This window comes from Carya illinoinensis, chromosome 6, assembly GCF_018687715.1.
Source record: "Carya illinoinensis cultivar Pawnee chromosome 6, C.illinoinensisPawnee_v1, whole genome shotgun sequence".
NCBI lineage: Eukaryota > Viridiplantae > Streptophyta > Magnoliopsida > Fagales > Juglandaceae > Carya > Carya illinoinensis.
Window position 1 is genome coordinate 34,811,499 of NC_056757.1, and position 18,746 is coordinate 34,830,244.

The following is an 18,746-nucleotide window of genomic DNA, read 5'->3' on the forward strand; positions in this document are numbered from 1 at the left end:
TTTCACAACAAAAATTAGTTTTTTACAGAATAAACGGCACAAACTCGTATACTTGGCTTGCACGATTAACAAATATGATAAGACTAGGTAATGTTTATCTTTTTATATATAAATCTTATAATTAATTATTTACTTGCCTTTGTGGAAAAGGTATTCGACTTTTAGTATGATATTTAGTATTCACAGCACAGCCACGAGACGATCAAAAAAACACCAAGGCTGGACCACGCACGTGGGCACCCGAAGTCCATCCATTCGTTACAGCTGCAAGCTTCCTTTTGTTATATAATTTAAATAAAATGAAATAGGATGTTTTATTAAAAATTATATAAAATATTATTATAATATAATATTTTAATATTAATTTTATTTTAAATTTAAAAAAATTAAATTTTTTTATTGTAATAAATTTAAATTTTTAATAAAATTATAATAATTAAATAAGATAATTTAATTTTTAATAATCAAATCAGTCCTAGAAAATAATACAAAAATAAAAAATAACTAATAATGAAGCCGGTATTTGTGTCGCTTTCATTCGCACTTTCGGCAATTTACACCAAAAGTTACGGCTCCCCAAAAGGATACTTTCCGATCCGGCTGCCAACCAAACTATTATAAGTTTTTTATATTTTATTTTTAAATATTATTTAAATATAAAATATTTTAAAAAATTTATTTATTTTTATTTTTATTATCATTCTTTCTATATTTTTTAATATAACATTAAATAATAAATTAATAAATAAAATATAATAAATAATTTTTAATTATTTAATATTATATCATGAAATGATAACAAAATAATAATAAATAGAATGATCATTATCATTATTCTTATAATTTTTTTTAAACTTACAAATAAAACATAAAAAATACTATTTTTTAAAAATATTAAATAAACGTTATATCTAAAATTTTTAAAATTTATAATTTTTATTTAAATTTTTTAAAATTTAATAAAATATATTAACTTAAATATTTTCTTATTTTGTACAAACTATTTATTGGATTTTCATTTCATCTGAATTTTTAAAATTCTGCTACATATAATTATTTTTATGTATTTTTTATACATTTTATTGATGTAATTAAATAAAATAATTATTTTATATTAAAAAAATATAGTGGCTAATATTAATACAATGTAAGTATAAAAAATAATTACAAATAAAATTTTTAAACTTAACTTTCTAAACCAATCCAAATATCCAAATGGGCTTTAAAATCCGGACGGTGCTATAGGTATCGTTGGTGGCTCCCGTTGGAGTCACCGCTAGGTAAAATAAAAATTTGTATTTTTTTTAATTATTTTTTAATATTTTTAAATATTTTAAAAAAAATATAAAAATTTTATAATAATATTAAAAAAAATTCTTAACCATTAAAAAAAAAAAAAAAAAACGGTAAGTTTCAGCGGAATTCCCACCATTTCCCTTAACATCCACGCCGCTTTTCAAGCAGTCAGTCTCATTTAGCTGTTATCCGGACACATGCACAGAGCAGAGGTGGTGAATAGCACATGCAATGTCCAGATAGTGGACCACCCAGATTTCGATGTTTTCTTTTCATGTCATGATAGGTCCAAGTGTCCAGTAAAAGAGAGCTTTAAAACTGGTCGATCTATTAAATCCCAAATAACAGCCATCTAATAAGATATTGACAAATAAGCTCCTCCTTATAATTCCCGTGTGCTGCAACTAGATGAAACCCATTTTCTCCTTTTCACATTTCTGCTACCCAACGGACTTCTGCTTCCACCAACCCGACTTGGAATAATCGACCCGATACGAAATGAAAAAGGATATATATATTTTTATATATAATGTTCCAGTTATATTTCAAAATTTTCGGTGATAAATTGAGACCCGAAATTCTATCCAAGCTACATGAATTATCCGAAATTTGTTTTAAATAATGACATTTATTTTTTACCCTAAACCAAAAAAAAAAAGAGTAAAAAATTTTTGGACATGACCGGGTCGGGTTGCTCTCTCTTTTTTTAAAAACTTTTTTATGACACAACCCAAGTCTGAATTTTGAATATAGCACTCTCAATTATCATGCTATTATGATTCTCAATCGAAAATTTTTGAAATTCAGGAAATCTTGACAGAAAACATCAAATCACATGGGATTTTTTTTTTGATACTTGTGGTGGACAGAAAAGTTGTTCATCAACTACGGCAAAGAAAATAACGAGTTGTTGACTATACTTTTTTTTTTCTTTTACTGTTTTGGCTACATATGAGAAAATTCTAATCTTTCAAGAAACTGATTGATTTTTCAATCACAATTAGCACCATGTAATATGCATATCCCAGTAGTAATTTGATTGGTGATTTGGGAGTCATTGAGCTTTTGGTGCTCTTGATAGGCCTGCAACCCAGCCAAACCGCTTGGTTTTTTGGCCCAACCCGAACCGACCCACGATAGCATGAAACAAACGCAGTTTGACCCGACCCAAAGTCGGATCAACCCGTAAATCAAGATCAAAATACACCAAAACCCATTTCATCGTTTGCCGATAGCAGACATCGATTGCCTCTCGTTCTCTCTTTCTCGTGCATATTCTGCAACCTCATCTTGAATTCCGTATTCCTCTTAGAATCCATTTAATCGTGACCCTTAGTTCGAGAAAGGAGAGGCCTCAAGAACATACCCACCGAGCAGTAAGAAGCTATTCTACAAAGTTGGTTGGGTCAACAGCAACACAAATTTCAGGGGTACAAAGCAACCAAAAATTAGACCGAAAATATGGAGGTGTTTCACAGCAAAATCAACGGAAGAAAAATATAGATTTTGTGGGGCTTAGTGAGAAGAAATGGACTCTGTGTGTGGTACTGCTTTGAGTGAGAATACAAGGAAAAGGTGGCTTTTTGGGCAATAAAGTGAAGGAGAATCATGGTGGGGAGGGAAGAAATTGGATTTTGGAAGGAAGGAGGAGGGAGAGAAAGAAGGCAGAGAATGCTATATGAAAATCTAAGCTATAGACAGAAAGTTGGGGGAGAGGGACTTACACGGCTGATGATGAAAATCTTGGTTGTCTTTACACGGGTTTCACTACCATCGATTTACGAGGCTGCGTTCGCTAATCTTGGTTGCTTGCGGTGCTGGGACTTTGCTCTTGATTCGTGGAGGCTGGTTGTTGCTGCAAATAAAGCGAAGAAGAAAGAACAGAAATGGTGAGAGTCGGATGACTCGGATCGTTTTGACATTTAGCGAGTTCGACCCGCAAGCTGGTTCAAACCGTCTTCTCTTGGTTGGATCGGGTCGGGTCACACGGACGGTCCGGGTCCCAAGCTTTTCTGCACAGCCCTAGCTCTTGAGTTGTTCAAAGTTAATAGAAATATATAATTCCTCCAGAAATTTTATAAAAATAAATTTTTGATATGATCTAATGTACTATATTAAATTATAAAATATTTATTTATTATAAATTAGATCTAACATCTCACGTCATAATACATCAGTTTAAAGTTTTAATTTTTATAATATTTTTGTATATATCAAGCCGTGCTCTAGTAGATGGTATGGGGGATATGGATTGTGGGAATGTAGATCGATGTGGTGAAGTGGGAGGGGGAGGATTATCCTTTTTTAAAAATTTTTAAATAAAGTTAATTTTTTTTTTATTCGAAATAGACTTTAATTCAATTCATGAATGAAGGAAGTTACAGCTGTGACCTATAAGTCCGGATACAAACCCCGATTACAAACCAACTACTCAACGGTTATAAATTCATCTGCACACAACTTTCATTGTACCAGACACTGTCTAAAAATTTCAAAAACTCTCTAATGACACAGCCATTCTGAGATGCGAGACTCTGTAAAAAACAGAGATGTCCATCTTGGTTTGTCTGCGAGAAAACCAACTCATTTTACCCCCACCCTCCACTGGAGGAGGGAGATTTTCCACCCTCATTCTCCAAAGAGAATAGGAACTCACTACCCTACTTCTTCAAAAAGGAAAGGAAATTGCCTATTTCAAATTATTCTCATTAACCTAATAGTACAACAAATAAAACTCCACTGACATACCCTAACGGAAAGACAGAAAAAGAAAAAAATATTACACACTCCACTAACTGCCCATGCCAAAAGCCCATGACGTATACACATTCTCCATCTACTCTGGTATGTTGCTGCCCATGCCCTCCTCCCATTACCGAACCATCCCCCACCTCCCAGTCCAGGTATCCAGCCCCGTCGCCTTCAACCTCTCGCATTACCGGTACTCCAATGGGCAACCACCATTTTGGACTGACAAAGACAAAAACCAAAGACATCTCCAGGCACAAAGCAACCGGAGCTTATTCACAAACAACCAAAACAGAGTACTACAAAAAATGAAACAAATGAAAGCAAAAAAAAAAAAAACAATCAACCACCGTCTGACCCTGCATCGCTTGAAACTCCAGTCACCATCCATGAGGACATCCACCGTGAGCTACGCCCGAGATCCACCTTGGAAGATGCTTTATCCCCTCCATGCAAACTAGACATGCATCTCCAAAATAATGCTCTATTTTCCATGGATAAAACAGAGTTCCTATACCCCATAGAAGAGCACCCCAACCAACAAGCTAACTCCATCTCCATGAGAAAACTCCATGACCAACCTATGTCGTAGACCCTCAAATCTGTCCCCTCAGAAGACCAAAACAAACGGTCAAGAACACTTGCCCCATTCGAAACCAAAATCCTCCACCTCCACCGTGGAATATCTCTCCGCCCAGCTGGGTGATTTGTTAAGGAAGAGGACTCGGAAACAAACGCCGGGTGATGAACATAAACATAGCCAAATGGCTTTTATTATCAAAGGAAAATAGTGACTTGGAAACAAAAACGAAAAAAATAAATGGAGGGAGTGAGGAGCCGAAGCTCCACCTCCCTCAAACGGCTTTCCTGAACTTTTTCTAGAAAGAAGGGAGAGTTTCTCTCACTAGGGGCAGCGTTTTTTTTAAATAAAGTTGATTTAGAAATTAGAATTAGAGTTGGAAAAGTCTAAAACCAGAGACTTTTGCATAGCGAGATTTTAGAAACTTGTTTGGTGATGAAACGGTGTGTTTCTTTCATTAATATCAAAGGTAAGTGAAACGATGCATAGCGAAATTCGTTTCTCTTCTCGACAAGATTCTCCCATACAGCCCAGTCTCCTCTTCTCTTCTCCAGGTCTTCTGAACCCTAACCCCTAGCCAAAACTAGCAAAATCCAAGTCTTCTCCATCCCCCCGTAGCAACAAACCATCCCTTTCTCTCGTGTTCTCATCTCCAATATCTGAACACTAATCCTAGGCAAAGCCCCAAGTGGATCTTCTTGTCAAAAAGGTATATATATATATATATATCTCAATCTCTTTGTGATTGGTAAAATTTAGGTGGATCTTACACTTTGTCTCTCTCATCTTCTCACATGCATGGGGTGGGTTTTCTCTTCTTTTTCTTTTCTTTCCTTTTATTTTTTCTAATTTCTTCATCAACATAACTATAGGCCTCTTTGGTTTCTAAGGAAATGGGGGGAGAGAAAAAGATAGGTCTTCAAAATATACAATGACTTTTAACAGTTATTAAGCGAGCCAAGGAAGGCTTAACAACTTTTGAATGTTTGCTTGCTGAGAAAAATGTCTAAGAAAGGAGAAACAAATTAAAACAAGTTCACCAAAATTTTTCAAAAGCTGAGATGTTTTGTGATTATATTTATGCACAAGAGTATAAAATTTCTTGTCATGGCTAAGACGAATTCTAATTAGTCCGGTTGAATTCATTTGGAATTTTTTGTGATGAGATATCAATAAACATAAGATGTGAGATTCTGTTTCTTTTCTTTTCCTTAGCTTTCTGTGCGTCCAAACACAGGGCACTAGGTTCTCGATCTCAATCACCACTTGTGTCTTTCCAATTTCGAAGTGTTGTATGATTTCTTGGTACTTTATGGAATATTTTGGGTTTGAGTTTGCTTGTTTTGTAAGCGATCCTTGAGATATGGCAAACAATGAGATTTCTTCTCTTCGACAGTCTATTACATCTTTTTTTTATAAAACAAGTTCCACCACGTCAGTGGGGATGCACAAGTTCGTGTGTGAAATAGATTGTATATAGCGGGAGAAAAAGTCTAATTATATTGGAAACTAGTGAAGTTGCTTAGAGGAAAATGCAGAGCAGTATTTCAGTGTACAGAAAATGCAGAGCAATATTTCAGTGTACAATTTTTTGTCTGCTTGTACAGCCACTTTCTTTTCCTTTGTTTTTCTGTCAAGGTTGTTAGCTAGGGAGATAATGGAGAATCTATACGATGGAAATCACATGCTTTTTGTAGGCTTATATAAGCATTCTTTTGTATAGACATTTTAATCAAGCAAGTAAAAGGAGAAACTTTCTTCCATACCTTTTTTCTTTCATCGCCTAGCACACACTCTTGATTCTTGCTCACATTTGGTTGCATTTCTTATATAGTATCAGAGCTTGGCTATGGAAGATCCTAACTCAAAAAACCAAAACCAAAACCAAAACCAAAATCAAAACCAAAACTGAAACCAAAATCAAAATCAAAACCAAAACTCAAACACTCATGATCCTACCCATCCAAATAGCCCATATTTTATTGGAAGCAATGATGGTACTGGTGCCATGCTTGTCACTCATAGCTTGGATGCCAGTAACTATTATTCATGGGCTAGATCAATGAAGAGGGCATTACGCATCAAAAATAAACTTGGCTTCATAGATGGAAGCCTATGTGAACCTATAGATCCAAATGATCCCCTCATGGAGCATTGGTTACGCTGCAATGACATTGTGATTACCTGGATGCAGAATACCATGGCTGTAGATATTAAGTGCAGCACTGTGTATGCTGAGACAGCACATCAACTCTGGCTTGAGCTGGAACAACGCTTTGCTCAACAAAATGCACCTCGGATTTTTGAAATTAAGCAAGCTATTACCATGATAATGCAAAACCAGAATGCTGTAAGTGTCTACTTTTCCAAGCTCAAAACTCTTTTGGATGAACTTTTGAACTATGAAGTCATTCCTAGTTGTAGTTGTGGAGGTTTAAAAACTGTTGTTCAAAATCAGCAGAGGGACTGGGTCATGAAATTCCTAATGGGCCTAAATGACTCTTACAAAGGAATCAAAGCTCAAATCCTTTTAATAAAACATTTCCCTAGCCTTAACGAAGTCTACTCTATAATACAACAAGAAGAAAAGATGAGGGAAATATCCACAGAAGGACCTGTCCAAGACTCTATGGCTCTATTCACTAGAGGCAACCACAAAGAAGGGGGTAAAACCAGCAATCCCACACAAAAGAGAGATAAATACTACTGCACTTTTTGCAAGATTCCAGGGCACTCACTTGAGAGATGTTTTAAAACTAACCCAAACAAACCAGTTTGCTCTCACTGTCAGATTCCAGGTCACACTGCAAATAAGTGCTTCAAACTCCATGGATATCCATCAACCCACAAGTCTGATGGAAAGAGCAGATTTGTTGTCAACCAAGTTACTACTTCTGCTCCTGCACAAGAAATGGTGAATGACAAATCTCAAGTGTCCTTAAGCCAAAAGCAATACTCACAGCTTCTAGCTTTGCTCAAACCAAGCACAAATCCTTCACACTTGATTTCCTCAGCAAATAATGTTCAAAATATTATGGCTTCTTCCTCTGATGGAGACATCCATCAAGTTTCTGGTATATCAACATGTTTATCTACATCTTTCAAGTTTTTAAATGTTTTAGAAATACCTTGGATAATTGATACGGGGGCGATAGATCACATGATCTGTTTTGCCTCCCTGTTTTCTACTTCTCAAACCAAAGTTTCCTATTCTGTTATCTTACCTAATGGTGATGTAGCACCAGTTACTCAAATAGGTACAGTAAAAATCACAGACTCCTTAATTCTCCATGATGTTCTGTGTGTTCCCAGTTTTTCTTTTAACTTGATATCTACCAAAAGGCTCACTCAAACTCTCAATTGTTGCTTGATTTTCTTCTCTCATTTTTGCTATATTCAGGACCTTTTAGTTTGGAAAACGATTGGCATGGGTGAGGTTAGGCAGGGGCTGTACCATATGCTGCAAGAGGAGGTCTCTTCTTCAACTCTATTAGATGTCTTGATCAAATTAAATGTCCCATCTCCAATTCCTATTTCTGCATCAGTCATCAAGGATGACTAAAACTTTGACATTTGGCATTATAGGCTAGGACACTCTTCTTATTCTATTTTTAAAATGAATGATGATGTTCAGTTTTCAAAACAAACTAGTGATAAGCTTTGCTCCATATGTCCTCTAGCTAAGCTACACAAGTTACCCTTTCCTGTAAGTTCACACAAAACAGAAAGATGTTTTCAATTAATACACTGTGATATTTGGGATCCTTGCAATGAAATAGGAAGTGATGGTTCTAGATATTTTTTGACTATTGTGGATGATTTTAGTAGATGCACTTGGGTCTACATGCTAAAATTCAAATCTGATGCCACTACCACTATTCAAAATTTCTATGCCATGGTAAAAACCCAATTTGAAACCAAAGTACAAATCATTCAAAGTGATAATGGGGGGGAATTCAATATGAGAGACTTTTATCTTAAAAATGGCATTATACACCAAAGGACTTGTATTGAAACACCCCAACAAAATGCTGTTACAGAAAGAAAACATCAGCATATTCTAAACACTGCTAGGGCATTGAAATTCCAAAGTGGCATCCTCTAAAATATTGGAATCACTGTGTTTTAACTGCTATCCATCTCATAAACAGAACACCTTCACCCACATTAAATGACAAAAGCCCTTATCAAGTTTTATTCAAGAAGAAACCTGATCACAACCATCGTAAGGTGTTTGGTTGTTTAGCTTTTGCTACAACAATTGTTAATGGAAGGCACAAGTTTGACCCTAGAGCAAAAAGATGTATATTTATAGGATATCCCTTTGGAATCAAAGGATACACTTTGTTGGATCTTGAAACCAAAAGATTTTTGTCTCTAGGAATGTTGTTTTCTATGAAAATATCTTTCCCTACAAAGAAATTCTCACAAATATTCAAACCCAACCAGATCAAGGAAATGTCAGTTTTACTCAAATTCCTACCAGTTTTACACAACCTGTCCCACAAGGAATAAAGACAAATACTCAAATTGAAATTTCTGAAGAAGAAATCTCAGAAACTTCTGATCAAAGTGAACTTGATAATGACCTCCAAAATCCTCCTAGCCATGATTCTACCACCAAATACCATCTCTATAACTCACTTACCTCGCAGATCAATGAGAATTCGAAGGGCACCTCCTTACTTGCAGGACTTCATATGCCAATGTTGAACTCAAGGTTTCAAGTTTCATGTAATTATAAATCTACACATGGATTTTGATGATAACAAATGAATTCAAAAAATAAAGGAGTTTCAAGCTCAAGTTGTTCACACAATGGAATCAAGCACATCAAAGAACCAAGCATGAGCAAGAAGGAAACAAGTTCACATTAAAGTTATAAAGTAATGTTGTAAATCTCTTAAAATTCGAAATTAGGATTAATGCTCAAAATTAATATTTTATCATAAAGCATTAAAATACATTTTCCACATGTGCATGAATATTTTTGAAAATTAAATTTGAAAATTTTGAAAGATGATTGATTGTCATCTTTTGCATGTGCATGCCTTGATTAAATGGTTGAATTTTGAAAATATTAAAGATGATTGATTGTCATCTTTCACATGTGCATGTTTTATTTGAATATTTTCAAAAGTGATTGATGCTTTTTTAGACTTATACAAAAAGTAAAAGATTAGATTTGAATTTTTTGAAAAGGAAAGTGTGCTCCTTTTGTCATATGCAAAAAGTAAAAGATTAGGTTTGATTTTTTTGAAAAAGTGAATGATGTTGTCTTTGGCAATTGAAAAAGAAGAACATTTTATTTGAATTTTTTGAAAAAATGAATGATGTTGTCTTTGACATGTGAATCTTTTTAAATTTGAATATGAAGTCTCATATGCCTATAAATAGATCATTTGAGAGCTTCACATTCATAACACCAAGAGCATATAACATTCATTCAAAATTTTCATTCTCTCTTCTCTAAGCATTGAGCCTTAATCCTTGTTCATTTTGAGAGATATAGTTTGTGCTGTATTGTTCTTATTTCACTCATTGAGGAGTGTTTTCTGATAACCTACCCACTATCAGCTTTTGTATCAGAAAAAGTGTGTGTATAACCCTTGTGCGTGTAGAAAGTATTTTACACGAGGAATAGTTGAATCACCACGTGTAAGGTGATTGCAAGTGTAGAGGGTGTTCTACACGGATCCTTTGTAGCGGTATTGTTCAAAGGTGTAATAGGTTTCTATCTCCACCTGAAGGAGGTTGAATAGTGAATTTGGAAATACTCAAGGGGTAGCTTGAGGCGAGGACGTAGGCAGTGGGACCGAACCTCGTTAACATACTGAGTTTGCTTCTCTCTTACCCTTACTCTTTATATTTATTGTTATTTCATATTTTGTTTATATTTTATATTATATATTTGATTTATAATTGTTATTTTTTTAATACAACTCAATTCACCCCCCTCTTGTGTTAGTCATCTGGGCAACAGCCAACAAGCTGCCTCTCTTCACTCATCTCAAGTTTTGGACAAACAAAAGGGTCAAAACCCCTCAGGTAACCCCTTTCCTCTTAGTAACAGTATTTCCTATGAAAAACTGTCCACTGCACACAAATCTTTTATTGTTTCCATTACCTCACAATCTGAGCCTAAAGATTACCAAGAAGCCAAGAATTATCCTGAATGGTGCACAGCCATGAGAGCTGAGATTAAGGCTCTTGAACTTAATGACACTTGGTCTTTAGTTGATTTACCTCCTCATAAGAAAGCCATTGGGTGCAAGTGGGTGTATTAGGTTAAGTTCAATGCTGATGGGACTGTGGAGAGATTTAAAGCAAGACTAGTGGCAAAGGGTTATACCCAATAAGAAGGTCTCGATTACCATGAGACCTTCTCACCTGTGGCTAAGTTAGTCACTATAAGAACCTTGCTGGCTGTAGCAGCAATAAAAGGATGGAATATTTACCAATTTGATGTGAATAATGCATTCTTGCATGGTGAGTTAGATGAGGAAGTGTATATGGAACTCCCTCCTGGGTATTTTAATAGTAATAGCAAGAGGGTATGCAAACTTAAGAAAAGTTTATATGGACTGAAACAAGCATCACGACAATGGTACTCTAAGCTGTCCAAGTTCATTGTTGAACAAGGGTACACTCAATCTAAAGCTGATTACAGCTTATTCACCAAGAAAAGCAACAGTTCATTCACAGCTATTCTAGTGTATGTAGATGATATTATTGTGGCTGGTGACTGCATTGACACCATCAATCATCTCAAACCTTCACTTCATGATAAGTTTAGAATCAAGGATTTGGGAAAATTGAAATATTTTCTTGGGATTAGGATGGCCAAGTCTGAGCATGGCATTCACATATGCCAAAGGCAATATGCCCTAGACATTCTAAGTGATTCAGGGACCATCGGTTCTGCACCTGCTAGGATCCCTATGGACCAGAACATGAAGTTAAGTAAAGAAGAAGGAGAATTACATCCAGAACCAACACTTTACAGAAGATTGGTTAGTCGTTTGCTGTATCTAACAATAACAAGACCAGATATTTCATATCCTGTTCAGTTATTGAGCCAATTCATGGATAGTCCTCGGGTTCCACATTTGCATGCAGCACATAAAATTCTAAGATACACCAAAAGGGCACCAGGCCAAGGGTTATTTTATCCCATAAATTCAAAACTGCAGTTGCATGGATATAGTGATTCAGATTGGGGTGCTTGTCCTGATACTAGAAAATCTGTGATAGGATATTGTGTTTTGATTGGAGAGTCATTGGTGTCTTGGAAGTCTAAGAAGCAGCAAGTGGTTTCTAGGTCCTCTTCAGAGGCAGAATACAGGGCTATGGCAAATTTGTGTTGTGAATTAACTTGGCTTAGATATTTGTTTGAAGACTTACAGGTAACACATCCCCAAGCTGCCATTTTATATTGTGACAATAAGTCTGCTGTGCATATAGCCACAAATCCCATCTTTCATGAAAGGACCAAGCACATAGAGCTTGATTGTCACCTAATCCGAGACAAAATACAAGATGGAAGCATTGTCACTAAGCATGTCATGAGCAAATCTCAAATTGCAGACATGCTTACCAAAGCTTTGGATTCTCAAAGTCTCTACTCATGCATGCTCAAGATGGGAGTAGTAGATATCTACTCTCCATCTTGAGGGGGGCTATTGGAAACTAGTGAAGTTGCTTAGAGGAAAATGTAGAGCAGTATTTCAGTGTACAGAAAATGTAGAGAATATTTCAGTGTACAAAAAATGCAGAGCAATATTTCAGTGTACAATTTTTTGTCTACTTGTACAGCCACTTTCTTTTCTTTTGTTTTTCTGTCAAGGTTGTTAGCTAGGAAGATAATGGAGAATCTGTACGATGGAAATCACATGCTTTTTGTAGGCTTATATAAGCATTCTTTTGTATAGACATTTTAATCAAACAAGTAAAAGGAGAAATTTTCTAGCTTCCATACCTTTTTTCTTTCATCGCCCAGCACACACTCTTGATTCTTGCTCACATTTAGTTGCATTTTTTATAAATTACAAGCATACTTATATACTAATATGTGTACTAATTTATTATAATTGATTAAAAAATAAATTTTATTAAAAACAGTGTTAATTTAAATTTTAAATATGAAAAAATTAATATTAATATGTAGATTAGTATACGATTTTATTTATATATAGTAAAACTCATAGCGAAATTGTTTTGAGTTGGTATGCTCTAATTCATCTTTCGGGTCAAAGGGTCTTTTAACGATGCACTTTGTATTATATTTAATTTAAGAGTAACGTTCGATAAATATTTTAAATAGATAGTTTCAGACAGTTTATTAGTTAAAAAGTGAATCTCACTTTAAAAAAAGAAAAATTTTTTACACCATTTTGCACTGTGATTCATTTTTTTTTTTTTCAACAAAAGTACAATGTAAAATTTGTTTATTTGATACTTGTAATCATTACTATTAATTTAATTGACAAGATTGTGACCCTCACACTAAAGAAAATGAATCGGTGATCTTATTCTGAAAGTGCCCTTCCTTTTTACCACCTCAGCCAAGAACCAACAGTAAGATCGTTGTTTAAAGAATATTCCGAGTTAAAAAGTTGTAATGTAATATAGGAGGATTCAAGTTAAATGATATTAAGTTATCAGATGGTGTGTTGATGGATTTAAAATACCTTAAATTGGTAGATTAATGCAAAGATAACAGGTAATTATAGTCTTTTTTTAATTGGGACAATGTTAGATATGTTTCAGTATTTTGATTATAATTTTGATTATGAATATTAGAACTGTACATATGATTTTAATTTAAAAAACTCTTTTTGACATGCACGTCGTGGTCATCCAGTTCTGTTCAGTGTGTATATTTCTTAAGCCAAAATCCATTGTATTTCCTTTTGAATATCTATTTTTAATTATTTTTTTATGATAATATTTTATTTATCATTTAAGAAGTGATTCTGAATCTAATTTAGACCAAATTTTTAATAAATTATTTCTTTTATTATATATTTAATTTTGGCATAATTATTAGAATTTTACTATTTTTAATAAAATTCTGATAATGATGATTTTTAAGTATACAATCCAACTTATGAATTGATTTTCGACATTCTTAAATTTAATAATTTTGAGTTGAATTTTAGAAGTGTTTCTATGTGGTTTTTGGACTGTTATCTTGTTAAATTCCATGTGAATCATCTGTTGACAAGATTGTGGCCCTAACATTAACGAAAATGAATAGGTGATCTTATTCTGGAAGTGCCTTCTTTTTATTTTTTTTCCACCTCAGCCAAGAACCAACAGTAAGATAGTTGTTTGTCGAATATTCCGAGTTAAAAAAGTGGTAATGTCTCAGAATCAGACGAGACCAAAATAGATGGTCCACGTGGTTGGAGGCAATACGGGGGATGAGGATGGAGAGCTAACGCCCATTGGCCCGAAATCTATCCACCAAAGTAAGCCTAGATTTCCTCTCCAGATTTCATTATCCTACGTGGCTTCTCTACAGTCCTCTTTTAGATTCTCCTCCCTGTCCTCTCACAGTTGATAAAACCATCCAACTAAATACCCATTTTTGCTACAGAACCTTAAGCTCCATTCATCTACCTACTTTAATTTCCCACCACCACCAACCTGTTCAGTTTCTAGAGAAAGGGATCAGAACTAATTGAGATGGCTGCTACCTCTGGTGCAGTGCTAAATGGGTTGGGATCTTCTTTCTTGTGTGGAGGAAAGAGAAGCCAGCAGAGGTTGTTGTCTGCTGTTGGCGTTGGAGCCAGGGTGGGTGTCGCTCTTGGGCCTAAGAAGTTGATTGTGGTGGCTGCTGCTCAACCAAAGAAGTCTTGGATTCCTGGTGTGAAAGCTGGTGGCAACTTGGTCGATCCCGAGTGGCTCGACGGCTCGTAAGCCTCTCTCCCTCTTACGAATCCCTTATTCAAAGTCGATTAGGATGTTAACTATCACATTGTTTCTGACATCCATTAGCAAATATATCTTACAGTCACGTGGATTTGCAAGACTTTTATTTATTTTTTTTAAATTATAGATAAAGTATTTCTTTTTGACATTATGTGATTAATGAAAATCTTAACTGCAACCGCAGACTCCCAGGTGACTATGGTTTTGATCCACTGGGACTAGGAAAGGACCCAGCATTCCTGAAATGGTACAGAGAGGCCGAGCTCATTCATGGGAGGTGGGCAATGGCTGCTGTCGTCGGGATCTTTGTCGGCCAGGCATGGAGCGGTATTCCATGGTTTGAGGCTGGAGCTGCCCCTGGGGCAGTTGCTCCCTTCTCCTTTGGGACTCTCCTCGGCACGCAGCTTCTCCTCATGGGCTGGGTTGAGAGCAAAAGATGGGTGGATTTCTTCAACCCCGATTCACAGTCCGTCGAATGGGCAACACCGTGGTCGAAGACTGCTGAGAACTTCGCCAATGCCACCGGGGAACAAGGCTACCCGGGTGGCAAATTCTTCGACCCATTGGGGCTAGCCGGCACGATCAAGGACGGAGTCTACATTCCGGACGTGGAGAAACTGGAAAGACTGAAGTTGGCTGAAATCAAGCATGCACGGATTGCAATGCTAGCCATGCTAATTTTCTACTTCGAGGCTGGACAAGGGAAGACACCTCTTGGTGCTCTTGGCTTGTAAAAGATCCACACTTCGTATATAGTTAATTTGAATTAGAGGCAAGAGATTCATAACCCTGGGTTTATTGAGATCTGGGACGTTCCTCCATGAAACTTCGAATTCTATACTTTCTGCTTGGGTTCATGTCATGTGCTAGCTTTTGTAAGATAATGACCTTATAACTACAATAATCTAACTCCAATATCCTATCTTCTTTTTTGTAATAAGAATTGGATTATCGTAACCTGATCTTGAAATGAAATTTATCAATTAAGAGTGTATCTGTCAACATTTTGTTCTAAAGAAATTGAAGTTGAGCATGCAACATCCTCAGGAGTGCAAGCAAACATATCTGACACCGTTTAGAAAAGAGAATTAAACGCCGACATGTACATGACAAATAGGTGGTGGATTGATCTTCCAAAACATATGAACATGACTATCAAGATCAGAATCCACGCGAAACGGTTCCCAATATTTCATTTTAAAAATTCTATTTACAGTCAATTTTTTATTTTTGTGTACTCTATTGATGTGATTAGTTGTATGTTAAAAAAAAATTAAAATAATCAATCAAATCAGTAGAGTGTACAAGAAATACATAAAAGTGACTATACGTAACATTACACGTTTCCTTTTATACACAACAAACTTTGGTGTAGATATACATGGTCGTCTTATTGCTTGAATGGACAGAGTACATAAGAACACTGTTTTCTTCTCAACTTTTCAGTAAAAGAACAGAGCTACTATGAAGAACTAAACGGGTGGAAATCGGTCAAAATACAAATAACCATCAAGGTACAGTAGCCAGATTGTGAAGAGAGTTGAACCCAGGTGTATTCCTCTTTGTAAGCAAGGCTTCCCTCACAAAAGGCTTCACAACTCAAGTATATACAACTAGAGTCAACATCATTCTTCACACTTAAGTAATAAAGCAGCTGAGGTAATACCTGAAACCACCAACATAATAATGACATCGATGAAAGGTTTTTGTCTAAGATATACAACGACTTTTCAATGCGTATGTGTTCATACCTGAAACTCAAAATACAGAGTACCACCACAGTATTGGCAGTTCGGAATGTCAGCTTTTGATGGCCGGCCACTTGACATGGGCCATAGAGGTTTTGCACTACCATTCCTGCAATACCTGATATTCTGGGGGAAAAAATAGAAAAAATAAAGATAAAGATTCATCCACCATTGCATAAAGGAAGAAGAATTTTAGTGGATTTGACTAAACAAACAGCAGGGACAAATTACCAATGATAAGTTGACAATGCCCATAGGCCTGCTCTCAACTTTCAACCAAATTACAATAAATTCCCTTTCAAAATGATACCAAATCAGTAACACTCTGCAAATAGATATTCACTAACACTAACAAAAAATACATGACAAGCATGACTTAGCATGCATTTAAAGATACGCTTCCATTAGGCATTAGATTGCTCGTGTAAGCATTTTCGTAAGATGTTGATAGATGACGCAGAAGTAGCATCTATCTAGCAACAAATTCCTTAAGATCAGAACACTAAGCTTTTTTTTTTTTTTCAAGTATAAGCATGTAAGGACTAGAACCGAAACAATGTTTCTTTTCTATCGGTACTAGAAGTTTAGAACCAAAACAAGTAAACATCAACTACAACAGCAAAAATAATAAAAATTGAGAAATGATATTTACAATTGTGAGTACATAAGCACCACGTAATTATTTTGAAAAAAATAATAATAGATACGAGACCCATTTGAAAAAATTTTAACTTTTAGTAGTGGACCCCACCCTTTTTCAAAATGATTGCATGACATTTATGCATGTTACAACTGTGTCTAATATTACTCAATAATAAATACTTCAAAATTGTCCAACAAAGAGTACTTCACCGCGACATCTATTTTGCCCTTTGAGACCAATTGATTAGTACTGACATTGTCATCCTCAATCGTTTGTGCTGAATTCACTTTCATTCCCAATTATCATCTCAAATTCTAGCCATATATAGAGTGTTGCTTGCAACTGTTTGCAAAAGTAGAGCTTTTCAGATGTGGAATTCTAAAAGGCTTAAATACATATATTAATTCTCATACTACACAGCAAAATATCATGCGAACATCTAGAGGCCAGAACTAAACCATAAATAACCTCTTTTATTTCATTACCATTCAAGGTCGATCAAGTTCTTAGATAAGAAATGTCAAGGTATAAGACTGTCACATTTATCACAAGAAATTGCCATGTTCATGTCATCTAAGACGTAACCGATTTTTTTTTTTTTTTCTTTTTTCAAATATTCCAATAGAAAATATACCACACACACACACACAATCTCGTACATTTAACTGATCTCTATTTCCAGTCAAACAATCATAGAAACCATATGCTTTACTGGCCTTTTTGAAAATTTGCTGAAGTAGGGGCATCAAATGATTGAGAGGAACTGTTTATCCGTTGACAATCAATCTTATGATCACCAGAGTGCCAATGCATGACCTGCGAAAAGAAAAGGATAGTTCAGAAAAGTTACAAATAGATGCGATAATATTTTTAGCTAGACCATTATTCTGTCCTTAAGATATAAACCAGTACTTTCAAATTTGATCCTTGAAGTTACAATATTCTAGTCCTCAAAACGTGGCAATAACATTCTGATCCCTTTCCTCTTCTGATCTCCCTCCCATCTACTCCACCCACCCTACTTCTAACTCCACCTCCGGTCCTCTCCCCCTCCCTATTGTTCTTGCTCCCCCAAAAACTTCAGCCACAGAATCTATCATGCAATAGCACCCCCTTTTCCTAGGATCGAGAGACGATTAGTGAGAGAGCAAGCTAGAGGGTATTGAGCTGATCATGGACTTCACCCTCCTCCACTTGTTAGCTAGAAGGAAGGGACAATTTGAGTTAGAGCTCATAGGTACGTACTAATTAGGAAACAAAAGAACATATAAAAAGAACCCAAAAAGCAAAAAAAAAAAAAAAAAAAACTGAATTACTTGGTGTTTGTTTCTCTTAGCAATAACGAGCAGTCCTCCAACTGCTACGTACACAGCTTATCTCCTTTCCACGTACCACATGACCAACTACAAAGTGCATCCAACATTACAAGGAAACATCAAAGATACATCATCAAGTGAGCTTTTGCAAGTGCATTGATGCAATTCTGAGCAATAGCTTTACTTTCATGCAAACGTCATTTCGCCCTTTTAGAAGATAACAAAGAGACTAGCCTAGACAACAAGCCGACACAAAGCCTACCCTACTCATGTTGTTCAACTATCATCAACTATTGTTCAATCTCTAAACCCAACAGAATCGATTGGAAAATTTTGATCTTTTCAAGAAGTATATACATATACGCATATCCAGATACCATATTGCAAAGTCATGATTTATACTCACGTGAATTATCCAACATATGATCCTATGAAACCCTTGCTATTCGGCTACATTAGTCAAAGAACTTGTAAATATA

At 35.4% G+C, this 18,746-nt stretch overlaps 2 protein-coding genes across 2 annotated transcripts; both read left to right on the forward strand.

Moving 5' to 3' along the window:
- Nucleotides 1-6,632: 6,632 nt before the first annotated feature.
- LOC122312806 lies at nucleotides 6,633-8,186 on the forward strand. Its single transcript, XM_043127456.1, has one exon. It carries the CDS (start codon nucleotides 6,633-6,635, stop codon nucleotides 8,184-8,186), a length of 1,554 nt encoding a protein of 517 aa, XP_042983390.1.
- Nucleotides 8,187-14,182: 5,996 nt separating this feature from the next.
- On the forward strand, nucleotides 14,183-15,517 carry LOC122312355 (chlorophyll a-b binding protein CP24 10A, chloroplastic-like). Its single transcript, XM_043126930.1, has 2 exons — nucleotides 14,183-14,544; nucleotides 14,745-15,517. Exons 1-2 carry the CDS (start codon nucleotides 14,315-14,317, stop codon nucleotides 15,292-15,294), a joined length of 780 nt encoding a protein of 259 aa, XP_042982864.1. The 5' UTR covers nucleotides 14,183-14,314; the 3' UTR covers nucleotides 15,295-15,517.
- The last annotated feature ends 3,229 nt before the right edge of the window (nucleotides 15,518-18,746 follow it).

Excerpts from the sequence above, each read along its gene's own strand:
- LOC122312806 (XM_043127456.1), top strand. The coding sequence starts at position 6,633 with ATGCTTGTCACTCATAGCTTGGATGCCAGTAACTATTATTCATGGGCT.
- LOC122312355 (XM_043126930.1), top strand. The coding sequence starts at position 14,315 with ATGGCTGCTACCTCTGGTGCAGTGCTAAATGGGTTGGGATCTTCTTTC. Across the intron at positions 14,545-14,744 it reads CCCGAGTGGCTCGACGGCTC|ACTCCCAGGTGACTATGGTT; the intron begins GTAAGCCTCTCT and ends CTGCAACCGCAG.